General features: G+C 41.6%; 1 protein-coding gene across 6 annotated transcripts in view; it reads left to right on the top strand.

Moving 5' to 3' along the window:
- The window catches only part of shroom4 (shroom family member 4), a 47,581-nt gene that overhangs the window by 20,428 nt on the left and 13,603 nt on the right, over nt 1–13,550 (top strand). For 5 of the 6 annotated variants that reach the window (XM_029526558.1, XM_029526557.1, XM_029526559.1 and 2 more), the window contains one exon: nt 12,526–12,732. In XM_029526558.1, coding sequence (XP_029382418.1) covers nt 12,526–12,732 — 207 coding nt within the window. Of the gene's footprint in view, nt 1–8,856; nt 9,211–12,525; nt 12,733–13,550 lie in introns of those variants that run through there. The other variant, XM_029526561.1, reaches the window with a different exon arrangement.

Genomic DNA, 13,550 nt, shown 5'->3' with positions numbered 1-13,550 from the left:
GATTATTTTTTTCTCTGGAGTCTGTTGCATGTTGTTTGACACAGAAGTTTGAAGTGTTTTTCTAACAACAGATTTTCAGGAATGCTTTTAAGTGGAGGGCTGCACTGAGAGATTGTTGTCATCATTAATTATCCTTCCATTCATTCCCTCAATCAATCACTTAATTTTTCATGTTAAACGGTTTGAAATTGTAAAAAAAAATCTTTTTTGGCCTGGAACTGAAGAACAAAGGACAAAGGTCCACATCACAATAATGGCTTGTAGCTGTGTTCTGATTGTAGTTGACTTGCAGCTGTATTTTATTATGGTTGGCTTTTCTAAGTTTCCTGATTGGTTTGTTTGCTACTGTATCCTGATTGGTTCCGTTGATTTGTAGCTTTGTTCTTTGTTCTGGCTGATATTAATGGCCGCAAACGTCCAAATCTCAAGAGGAAAGATTCTCCTTTAATGATAACAACTATCTTTAATCTGAGGGAGCTTGTGTGAATGAATCAGTGTTTCAGAGCTGGTGTTTCTGTTTGGCAGGAATTTTTGAATGTAGGCTGAATTAAACTCACTCTGATGACAAGTTTCTGACATTAATGGCCAATCGGCAGCACTCTGTTGCACTTTGACCCTGATTCGTTGTAATGACTGTCGTAGCGTTTGCGGATGATGAAATGCTCACATTGGCACACTTGGCTGTGCCTGTGTAGTTTTAACAGTGGAAAACAGCCCCTTAGTCGGAAGCCAAAACTCCTTCCCACCTCTTTCACTAACACAAGGAGACTGTTGGTTCAGTCATGACATGTGACGTTTCTTTTTCTGGCTCAGCAGGTCGTTATGAGGACTGTAAAAACCTGACGTGTGCCATAAAGTTATAATTGCACAGTTAATGGAGGAAGAATGGACATTTAATTAAAGTTTTCCCTGAATGCCTCAGTGATTTGAATAGTTAGTTTAGATGAAACGTGATCATTTTAAATACATGCATTTATCACGATAACTCCAGTCCGTTCATGCACTTTGGTTTCTCCCCCTTCTTCGGCACAACTCCCTGCTCTTCCACGGTGGCGTCTTTCCAAGCAGCTGTCAACATTTCTGCCAAACTTGAGCGACTCCACCTTGTATGTTTCTATATCTGTGTGGCTGTCAGTGTTTTTGACAGTGTCAGTTCCCCTCTGTGCCTTTTCTGTTATTCTAAGGTCAATTAAAACTCACTTAACCTAATCTGTGCCGGAGAGTAGCTACATGGATTTCTTATACCCAATACGCTTGTCTTGGAAGCAGCAGGAAATTACTCGTCGGGGTTCCCCATGTACACTGTTTTACTGTGGGAGCAGTTTGTGAATGAATGGCCTCTTTTTACTGTTCCAGACAAGGAAAAATGTACATATTAGATTTAATTATATGATGTAAAGGCAGAGGAAACACTGAGCTGGTGAGGATTTGTTCAACTTAAGATTTGGAAAATGGCATTTTTGTCCAGAGTTTCCTCTGAACTGTGGTTGAAAAAGCTTTGATATGAGTCTGTAGTGTGTTTGAAAGGTTTCCATTTCATCAGACGAGTTAAATACGATTGTATTCTCATGGTTTTTGGCTCTTAGAGGTCCCAGAATGTCAAAAGTAAGATTTGATTAAAAAGCAGGTGTGAGTTAAAAGTATCCGTCCACAGCAGGTATTCAGAAACAGAACCTTAAAACAAGCCGTCTGGACTTCCTGAACTTTGTGATGTCACAACAAAGCAGTCACCACCCCCAGCCAGCCCCACCTGGACCCACAATCCAACATTGTGGGATTTTGTCTCTGCAAACTACACACAAACAAATCTTCTTATAGCTATCAGCCCTTCAAAATAAAAGAGGAAAAGTGTAAAACACAGGACCTTTAAAAGTCGTTCATCTTGTCCACACGTTTCGATTTACCCCCATTGTTTATTCTTAAATCAAAATACATTCGATTCAGACTCCTGTCCTGCTGAAAGAAGCTCAGGCCACAGGAAGGCCTGCAGGCTAAATTTGGCAAACCACAAGAATTTACTGGCCTGTGAGTCAGTTTGGTGGAGGGACGAGAGCGCCGAGTGTTTGGGTCCGATTCAGTTTTTATTTCAGCGTCATGCTGTATTGGCATTTTAACAAGCCAGCTGACGGTGAAAAAGGTCCTACACAGTTTTGTGTTTTTCTCCGCTGTCATAAAGAATGCAGCAAAAAACACAAACAAAACGTAATTTAAGGAGAACACTTCACTGTACGCTCAGTTTCCTGTTGCCTTGCTCTTTGGCTCTCGAAGGACTTTAATTTCACAGAATCTTTTACAAGAGGAAATATTCTTCAACAGATATCTTGCGGTGCGGTGACATTCATGAAGTTTATCTTTATCAGTGGAAGCCTTTGTTTTATTGTCACATTTTTTATATAAATTGAACGGGGAAGTAATTCACACATTTCCTTTTCCAAAAAAAGTCTTCTAACAGCAGGAGTATTTTCGTACCTTTACATCTTTTGGGGTGTTTGTCGGTGGCTGATGACTTTTCCAAGATATTTCTGGAAGGGAAAGAATGCAGGGGATGTTTTGTCGGCCTGACCTGGAAATGTTCCCCGTATACTACTTCCTGTTTTCACAAACCTTTTGTTGGATCCAACTGTGTTCTGGTTATGTGTGTGTGTGTGTGATTTCATTTTATTTATTTTTTTTATTTTTTTATGTGTTGTGCGTCTCGGTGGGCAGCCACGGACCAGGCAGGAGGACATTCTTCAACTTTTTCATAATTTCCTGTTCTTCCCAAAGTTTCCCCTCCCAGCTTCCTGTCCAGCTTAATGCGTTGGCAAAAAAAAAAAAAATGGAGTGTGAGAAGAAGCCGCAGCTTTAATGGGAAACCAAACAAAGACCAAAGGTTTTTATTTACAGCTGCTGATAGGACAGGAAACGGCTCCTCAGATGCAGGTGCACGTCCATTTTGTGTGCATGTTTATAATGTTTGCAGTTAGAAAGCTCCACTTAACTGCTGTCACATACAGGAAGAACTGACGCCTCTGTAGATATAAGGTCAGTCTGGAATCGCCGTGGGATTCAGGAGAGTCACTCCCAGGGTTCACCCTGGATTTATGAAGACTGACTCACAGTTTAGCCAACATTCAAACTTTACTGATTTTCACTTTTTGGGGAGTGGATGTTCAGTAATATCCTCCTGACTTTGACTTATTGACGACACGAAGATTAAATGAAGAAAATGAAGGAACGTGCATATGATGGTTTTTCACCATTAAGTCTGAGAGTGAAATGCCAAAATTCTGCTGAATATGAAGTTGTGTTCAGATACTTGTCTGTGTGAAACACGCTCCAGGTAGATGTGTAAAGTCCGGCAGGAAGAGGGAGGGATACAAAGAAACCGCTCTCTGGGTCAGGCTTTAGTCTGTGACTTGGCAGCAACATTTGGGTCCAGATGCTGCGTTTTGGGTCACGGTTCAAGGCCCCTCCAGAAGTTTTTCCCGGAAACCCAGGTTTATTCAAATCAGTGCGCTTTTATTCTCCTGCAGTCTGCTCCGAATTTACCAACTGAGATCGTAGCTCGTCGCCATTGACCCCAGCTGTTAGTTTTATTCCTCCGATATAAATCTTCTCTCATCACTTTCTTCAAACAGCGACAATCTCCCTTCAGATGGAAATCTCTTTGTAATTCAGCAGTAAATCCAAAAAATCATGGGAAAAGACATTTTTAAAAAAAGAAAAGCAACCTGTGAGATTACAGGGCAGAGAAGCAGGAAGTATCCCACAGACTCAGCCAGAGTTACGTGGCAGGACGGGCATACGTGAGGAAATTAAAATGATAATTACAGGAGAGGCTGATATCACGGCTGTTTTGACAGCGTAAACAGGGTGAAGCTCTTTCATCTGGGCTCACTCTTTCATCCGTCTTACACATTAACTAAACATTTATTTTTGCTGAAGGCTTGACATGCAGGAGGAAGAGGAGATGAAAGGGTGGAAGCAGAGAAAGTAGGTTTGTGGTGGTTTTATTTTTTCTACGTATGTTGACGAAATAACATTTTGACGTGTTTTGACACGTTTCCTGACTCAGACATGGACGCAAGCCCGTTCAGATTTTATGAGTCACATTGACATTTACGACACAAATCTGTGTCACACAACCGGAATGAGTTCAGTTTCTACAGCTCATATATTTTTATGAAACTTTCCAACATTATCTGCCTGTTGGCAAATTTCAGCTGTGACGTTTTTGCTCCCTGTAAAATGTGTCCAAGTTATCAGGTTTTCAAAACATCGAACTAGCATCAAAAACCTGTTCATGCTGTAAAAAGCACATTAATATTGTATATTGTTCATATTGGTTATATTTAGGTGAATTGTGTGTGCAGCTATTTGAGATGATACCAGAGTTTTTCCTTCTTTTATACTTAATTACTTACTTTACTTACTTTACTTACTTATAAAAACTTTTATTGAATCAGAAAAATATTTTTTAATGGAATCAGTGGTCCATTGGAAGGCTCTTGAATAAAAGGTTGTTGTTTTTTTTTTGTTTGTTTTTTTTTTTCAATTATAGTGATTTCATTGATTAATCGAGCTATATGATGATTTCATGATATTATTTCAAACAAACAAACATTTTAAAACATCACTTCGTTGTAAAAGTAATTTGAAAATGTATCCGTAATGGTTGCAGAGATCAGTTTTACTCTGCTGTAGTCTGGATCCTCACCAGGACCTGACCTGCCCCGTACTGTCCGTTCACATATTCTCCTTTGAGATAAACCGGTGAGCGGCAGCGGCTCAGTTTCACAGTTTGTTTGTTCCTGTTCGTTGGTTTTCATCTTCTTTCCTGGAAGAGTTCGGCCTCCGACCGTCCAGTTGACCTGCTGACTCGCTCTTAGGATTGTGTGTGTGTGTGTGTGTGTGTGTGTGTGTGTGTTTTTTTTTTTTTTTTTTTTCCTCAGGTCTGCAGACCCAGACGCACAAAACGCACACATTTATCTGGCTGTTTGGTATTTTACCGCAGACAGACGGATGGGGCGAAATGTGCACATGGACAAACACAGGCACGCTCACATCCCGTTGTTTAGATTTTTGTACCACAGGGTCCCTGGAGACCGGGACAAGACCGATGTCTTTGGTGCCAAGAACCATGAAACACAATAGTCTGCCCCCCATCACTGCTTTCCCAAACCGAACAATAGACATTCCTTGAATTCCTCAAGACCTCTTCCTCACACACACACACACACACACACACACACACACATTTATAAACACACTTCCATACACCACTCTGGGTCTGATTAGAGCCTGGACTGTTAACAATTTTGGTTATGACGCCGTTTAGGATGAATTGCGGACTTTGTGAGTTTCGGTCAGTGGGTCACTCGTCTGCTGAAACGTATAAAATCAACAGGCTGAACAGAGACGGTAGTGGTGGCCTGAGGGATGGAGATGTGCACTTCATTCAGCTAGGAAAATGGCCAAACCATATGAGACGCCAAGTTCATAATCTCCCTTTAACAGATGTAAACGCAGCACGGCCCCGAAGGCCGGTGACCTCGGAGCCTTTAAGAGGGCAGCACATCAACTTTTAGCTCCGTGTTGGTCTCCACTGCCTCCTGGGAATATAGTTTTCTGTCAAACTGGCCACGATGTTAACTGGCTGAATACTTCTGTTGACTCTGCTGCCCTGATGATGTTGGATTTATTGATTAGTCAAATCCCTCACTTAGTTTTTAAAGAGAAACTACCACAATCGGCCTGTTGCTGCGTCTCAGATGCGAGAAATCGTCTCTGTTGTCTTATCTGACAGTTTAAGGAATATGTTTGTTGTTTGTTGAGCACTAAATATAATGAAGATAATGCTTGTTAGTTGGAGCCCTGGTACGGTGTGTGTCTGTGTGTGTCCTCTATGCGTGTGGTCTGCTACAGTTTATCTGGCTCTGCTGGCCTGGTTTTTATTAACTGGCCCATTAAACTGCGACTCCATGATACATGACACTGGACTCCACACACACACAGACACACACACACACACACACACACACAGTATTTCAGAGAGTCACAAATTCCAAGAGGCCAGTTTGGACACACGTACATGAAAAAGATGTTCTTTTAATGGAAGGGGATGGATGAAGAGCCATCATACAAAATCTGTGGTGTTTAATCGTCAGATGTTTCTCAGGTTGGCATCTCTGACGCAGTCAAATTATGTTGTTACTGATTTTCTGAATTAGTTTGGTCCTAAAAATCAAAAAATGGCCACCACAATTTACAGACCCTGATATGCTTTTGTGTTTCTTCAGTAACAAGCTGCAAAACTTTTCTTTTTAGAGGCTGAAAACGTTTTACATTTACTGTTTTTAATAACCTCAAACATTATCACATGGAACTAAACCTCATGTTGGGGAATCAGCACAGCATTGGAGTTTAATGAGTCGAAGAGGGAAGTCGTGTTAAAAGGTAAAAGGAGAATAAATATAGTGTCAGACGGGAGGAAGAGCAGCTGCAGGAGAGATTAAATAAAAGATTATCAATAAAGCCTCTGCTTATGTTGGACTTGTTGAATTATTGTTTGCTGCAAAGACGGATGAAATGATCTGTGATTTCTTTCACCTAATGTGATAAAAGTTGATCCTGGCATTTTACATGAAAAAGAAGCAGATCAGAGTGTCATTTCTTTTCTTTTCTTATATATATGCGTGTATATTTATAAGGTTATTTTCTTACATACGAAATCCCATTAACAAATTAACTTCTCAACAAAATGTCATAATTCCGACATGATCAATGCTGAAATGAGCCGTTTTCAAAAGTTGTTGCATTGGAGGGAAAACAGCATAGAAATTTTCTTGACAGGTGGATTACTGATTACACACACACACACACACACACACAGACAGACACACACAGTCTAGGGGGATTGAGCAGTAACAAACAGCGCATTGTGCTGCAGGGGCTGAAGTTGGCTTCACCCTTCCTGCCATCGACCTCTGGTATGAGCCCAGTCTCACTGTACTGATTACCTGGAATGAAAAAACTGTGTGTGTCACTTTAACCCTAAGCAGTAGTCTGTGTGTTATCTGTGTGCGTCTAAGTATGTAAAAGACATCTACCAATGTGTGTTTATCATTCAGAAATCCATAATCGAAATGATTAGGGGCCACAAGCCGAACAAACAGACATGCAGAAACACACTCACACACACACACGCACACACACACTGTGCTGGAGGCCCATAAAGCAAACAAATACATCTTAATTGCAGGCAAACACAAAGGGACAGAGGGGAGGAGGTGAGGTTGTTTAGGCTTTCTAGCACAGTTTACCCTTCACCACTGTGAAGGACGGGAAGAAAGGGAATGTAAGGAATCTGCCCACATGCATGTACATAACACACAGACACACACAAACACTCACAATCATGTCTGCAGGGAATTTAAGTCTCCAGAAAATCCTTTGAAGCCTGCAGAGAGACTCATGTTATTAGGTGTCTGCTCTTGTGTGGTTGGTTAAACTTCAACAGCGTTAATGTGGGACGCTCACACCTCCTGATGTTTGCACTATAAGGTTCAGGTCTGGTCCACAGAAGGACTCAGATTCAGTGTCTGGAGGGAGAAATGTCCAATTTTATCATCAGATGAGTCTTCAGCCAAACATTCGAAATTGGTTTAATGGTTTAATGTGTAAAAATGTTGCTGTTTTATGATTTAAAAAACTCTAAATATGGAGGTTTTTCTGACATCTGCTAACGTCAGCAGCTTCAGTTAGGTGGAGGTAAATGTAGTCAGTAATCCATCCAGAGTTCCCGACCTGATATGAGCTGAGGATGTTGTGATTATATGGATGATTTCTTGAAAGCCCCGGGCCACCAGGCTGTCCTATTTTAAATGTATTTATTTATTTTTTCATTTAAATACATTCGTATCCGCTGGAAGAGAGGATCTGATCGCTTGTTTGCTTTAATATGATTTATCTATTTACGATAGATGAAAACACATTCCTGATTTTTTTAATTAACTCCACTATTTGTTTTTTAAAATATGTATTATTTGTGGGCAATGAGAAGAGATACCTGCCACCACGTTTATATAAAAGTGTAGCAACCTGGAGACTTCCAAACGTTAACGTTATTTATTTCTGGGGAGAAATTCGAGATGTGTCAACAAATAAAGGATTAAATTCCCACTAATAAACAAATGATTCGTGAATATTTAGTTGTCTTTTTTTTTTTTTTCTTGGAAGTTCCTCCATAAATCTCTCATAACTAATTGAATTGACCTAAAAAAAAATCATATCTCTGAGTACAATGGTCAAAGGCGTCATTGTTTGATAGCATCCCTGTGACAGAAGTGCCTGTTAAAAGCGATAAGAAACATGATGGAAGTCAGATATTTTCTGCTCATCCATCACCCCCACTCATTGTTTTTGTCTGCAGTTATTCCACAGACTCTTGTATCCTCCTGCCGACCTCCCATCCTCTCTCACATTCCCCTTCTTTCACCACATTTTGTTTTTCTCGTCCTTCTGCCAAAATGAAAAAGCCCCCGTGTCCGTCTAACAGACTCTGCTTTCTTTGCTCTTTCGATTTTTCTCTTTCTTGCTCTGCAAACACACATGTGCACTAAAACTCACACACACTCATACAAGGAGGAAGTACCTCTGTACCACCCCCCCAGCCCTCCTCCTGTCAAACAATAACAGTGTGGAACTCTGGGTATTATTTTAGCAGCCGTCCACCACTTTATCTGCCCTCCACAATACTTCCTCTCTCACTGACTCACACATCCTGCCTGGGAGGGGGCGAGAGAGGCTGGAAGAGAATGAGATGAGGAGAGAGAGAGAGCGAGAGAGAGAGAAATGCAGAGTGCAGGAGGGAGAGATAGCCATGTTTTGTCTTCCAGTGAGAGGAGCTAGGGAGGAGGAAGTGAGGAAAAAGGGACGTGGGGATCATCGCTGGGTTTTTTCCTTCTTGGTCAGAACCTGCAAGCAGCTTCAGATGGACGTCACATCTTGGACTCCACTTTCTGCCAAGTCTCACACCTCAGGGACACAACCGGGCTCTGTCACCAGACCTCAACTGGCTTGAGGATCAAATATAGTTTTCACACATTTGTGATTTTTTTTTTTTTTGTCGTTGTTGTTCTTGTCTTGTTTCGAATGAACTTGAACTTTGGGCATCAGGGATGCTCGGAGCTGACCTGGGACCAGATTGACTCTGGATGCTTCAAACTGGTAGGCTTGAACCTCATTCAACTTTTTTATTTTTAGTACACACATGGGAAAACCGCTGTCTGCCTTTCCCAGAGAGTGGTTGTTCAGCACCATACAAGTCATCACCTACTGCCTGACACACAAATGCTGATTTTGACTCCTTTAATTATCACCTTTTCCCTCTTTTGGATTGCTACAACAGCTTCTTTCCTTATCTGAGCGACTGTGCAGAGTCCAAATCTATTTGTCTGGCTGCCCGTCTGGCTTTCATACTGTATTCTATTGAGGACTGTGAGTGTGTGTGACTCAGATTATGCGCGTTGACCTTTGTGGTATCAGTCAGCTGTCGCAGTTTCTGTCCATTAATGGGACATTCCAGCAGATCCTTTCATAGAGGCACATTCAGACGGAGAATTCATAACTCCTCTGCCTCAGTCCACTCCTCTCGTCTGTGGTTTTGTCCATTATTCTCTGACTTCCCTCCCTTTGAGATGCTGAATACCTGCACAACACCCTTATAACATATTTAAGAAAAGCAGCTCACCTGAATTGAATTTCCTGGTTTGTTCGCAGTCGCAGCAGCGGCCGATTAACTCATTATCTTGTTTTCCACTTCAAGAACGCACATTATCTTGCATATGCCAACCAAGTTTTCCCCCTGCAAAAAAAAAAACCCTCATGTGATTCCTCTTTGCCGGCTGGGACAGGTAGCCAACGAGGTTAGGGAGAAATCCAGAGTTATCCAGAGTGTGTTGTTGTAGATGTGTGCAGCCGGCAGCAGGTTTGGTTTGTGTGTCCAGAAGAGCTTCAGCCAGTCTGTGGTGGGTTTTTCTGTGTCCAGTAAATGAAAGAGCCTCTGTGGATGCCTCTGACGGCAGCCATGACTAACGACAGAAGTCTTTTTAACACTTCATTCTCTTCTTTTGTTTGTTTGTGTGTTTCGCTGATTTAAAGGGGTCGTCTGCGTTATTTTACATTGGCCAGTCGTGCAGCCTAGAGAAGCAGCAGGAGCACCGGTACTGAAGATGAGGATTTCATTTCAGAGCTTCATCTCACTTTCCTTTACTAATACATATTTCTCAGCTGCTGCACTGTTGTGTTTCTTTGCACAACCTGTAGCCAGAGGTCAAATAATGCCTAATAACCTGAACTATCCCTTTAATATCAGCTAAAAACCTCTGGGCACTTTTGATGGGCTTTTCTCAGAGTGTGTAGATTATTATTATAATTGTTGAATGAGAAAGATTATGCTCAAGATTTACAAACTGTTTTTAAAGAAACCTGAAAAGTCCAGTCACTGAAGCATTGTTGAAACAAATAGTTACTCATATATTTCATTTCAGGCCAGCTTTTTCTTCCACCGCTGGTAATTAAAAACAAGCAAATTCATCAACTGTCAGTGACCCCCCCCTCAACAAAGACCACAAAAATGTCCCAAAGAATGTAAAAGAAGAGGGAAAAAATCTACAAGAGAGCAAAGAGAGCAGATGTTCATGTTTTTCTCTTTCATGTATCAGATTTTCACCCAACTAACAACAAACCAACCCCTAATTAACACAGTTCTGTTCCCACACAGACGACGTGGTTCTGCTTACTGTAAATTTCCAAATTTGTGGGATACACGATCGCTGACCTCGTCCTCCGGCAAAGCAAAAGCATTTTGGAAAAACAACGATTGGTTAAGTGGTTTGGAAGAATCCCCCCCGCATTGATACAGAACGGTTCATGAGCTTATATTGCACTCTTTATTGCATTCTTAAGTTGAGAGACTTCACATTTATTCTTTTATGTCTCGTCTCCATCAACTTTAACTTTGGCTTCGCATCGTTTGTTTTGATTTTCACGGTCATCAATCTCTGAAATGCTAAACTTGGAGAAACAGAGCGGGTGCAGTGGAGTGTTGGGGGGGGTGCTGCTGTGAGCGTTTGTGCAAATGGTATTTTGTCTGGTTGATTTTGGAAAGTTCCCACACACATTGATGTACACACATATAAAGGCATAGATGCACATACACAGGCTCAACATAAACTTTCTCAGCGGATAATTTAAGGACATTGCCAACGGAGTCAAACAATCAACGGGTTCAGATAGAAATCCCTCTTAAGGAGCCTTAACCAGGAAGCAAGAGTGTTTATTCTGGAAATGGTTCTCCTGCTCCTGCTTTATCATAAACAAAAATTCTCAGAAATGGTCCTTTCCTCTCCCTTGTGGTGCCAGAATCCACATTCTTCTCCCAAAATTGTACCTCCAATTGTGCCCCCTGATGTTTTCGTCTGAAAACCCGGAACAGTCTCATTTTGCATTTTTTGCACTTTCATTTTGAGGGTCTTAAAAGTGCTCACATTGAGGTGTTGCTGGGATTGACACCTGAGATCTACAAAACAACAATCCAGCTGCCGTTTTTGTTTTTGGAGGTTATTTATTATTCTTCAGGGCCAAATCTGTGACAACTCATAGAAGACCAGAGAAGGTGGAGAAACATCCAGCTGAAGTTGGAGTATAAAGTCTGAAGGCCAGAGAAGTCCACGTCAACCTTTAAGTTTAATAAGATTAGTTTTCATGATGGTGTACTGAAGGCATTTTCATCAGGTAGACTTTTCAGTCAGTTCCACAGCAGATATCTTTCTAACAGGTTTTACGTTTGTGACTGAAAATTGAAGGCTGAAGTCAACAGCTCAAGTAATTTTCATTCTTTATACAAAAGTTGTTTCCATCCAGCGGCTGTCTAACAGATATGATTACCCACATAGAGGTCCATTCAGACCCAGAGAATATTACATTTATATATCTGGCTGTTCTTTCCCTTTGTGACCCTTGTTTCGAGCCGTTTTTTGTTTCTCTATCTGCGGGGGGTTGAGTTGAATCTGGCCAGCACATGCTGTCGGAAGTCTGAATAAGGGAATTAGAGAATATCTTGGGATACGCTGGAATGTCTGGCCTCAGATCTGACTGGAGAATATACAATTCATGTTGATGGGTTTTTAATGGCAGCCCAATGGAAGTCCAAACAACATTTTAGGAAGCTGTTTCCACAGATTTTTGAGTTGGCAAGGTACGAGCAGTAGGTTTGAGTTTTATGTTCCCGGACACAACTGATGTGGGTGAATCAGCATATTTAGACAAAATGACCAGATCTTTGTTCTGAACTTTGACCCTGTAGCCATACAGGAGGGGGTATAAAGGAACTTTAATTTATGTTTGTGAAAACTGAAAACTCCTGGCTTAAGTCTGACTTCTGTAAATTAAGCTCCATTGGACTTCCTGTTGGATCAGATCAGTTTCTTCTTCTTCTGTCATCCACCTCCTCACCTGAGTTTCTCCTCCTCGTCTCTGCAGGCGGCACATTCCTCTCATCAGGCCTCACTCCTGGCACCTGGCAAAGCTATCGGAGCTGCCCCTCCCTCCCCCTCCTCCGCCGTCCCCTCCGCCACCGTCCTGCCTCCCCACCGCCGACTCCCCTCCTCTCCCCCCTCCTCCGCCTCCGCCTGCCATGCAGCTCCACCCCGGCCCCTACACACTACCCTGGCACACAACTGACAACAGGTGAGGCAACAATCCTCAGATGATAAAATGTGATCACTGAGCATCCACAGTTCTGTTCTAGTTTGTAGATTCTGTTGATAAGTGTTGATGTTTCTGATAACGACTTGGTTATTTCTACTTTACACTTATAATAATAGTGTTTTAGAGCTCAGAATGGTGGTTTGAAATTAGCCCTGTGTCATAAATATTTCATGGCAGTAAACCACTATCAGACCTACGTGACAGTTTCCTGATGATCGTTATATAAGTTTATAGGCTATGTGTGTTTGTTACACAATATTATGAAAACTTGAGTGTTTCTCCCATTAATAAGAATAATAAAAGTAATTTTTTAGAATATAAAATGCAGCCTGTTTCAGGTGAATGAGTCAGACATTTGGGTCCTGTGACTCTACGGGATGTTGGGTATTAAGTCACTGCCGGGGATTTTGGCCGAAAAGCCAACAATTACCAGGAAAGAGGTGACATCACTGTGTCTTTATGTCCACACAGCCCACGCAGGAAGTCGATTGCTCTATTTTTAGATCCCATTACAACATAGTGCACTGATAATCAATCAGATCCCACGGTGACCTGCTCTTCGTCTGTCTGTCTGATGATTTTATTATATGCTTCGACGAATGATTGGTTCCATCTCGATCTAACCTGGCTCTAACTTTAGAGATATAATATGCTCATTTTACATTTTGAAGAGCTTTTTTGACTACAAGTGCTGCAACTGAACAAACAGGAGCTCAAGAAGAGAAACATCAGCATTAGTAAACCAGCTGAGCATTTGTGTGCGAAGCTCTCTCTTCAGATTGCCTGATTTTTCCAAC

This window comes from Echeneis naucrates, chromosome 18 (genome assembly GCF_900963305.1).
Source record: "Echeneis naucrates chromosome 18, fEcheNa1.1, whole genome shotgun sequence".
Taxonomy (NCBI): Eukaryota; Metazoa; Chordata; class Actinopteri; order Carangiformes; family Echeneidae; genus Echeneis; species Echeneis naucrates.
Note: the sequence above shows the minus strand (reverse complement) of the source record. Positions and strands in the feature narration are given on the sequence as shown.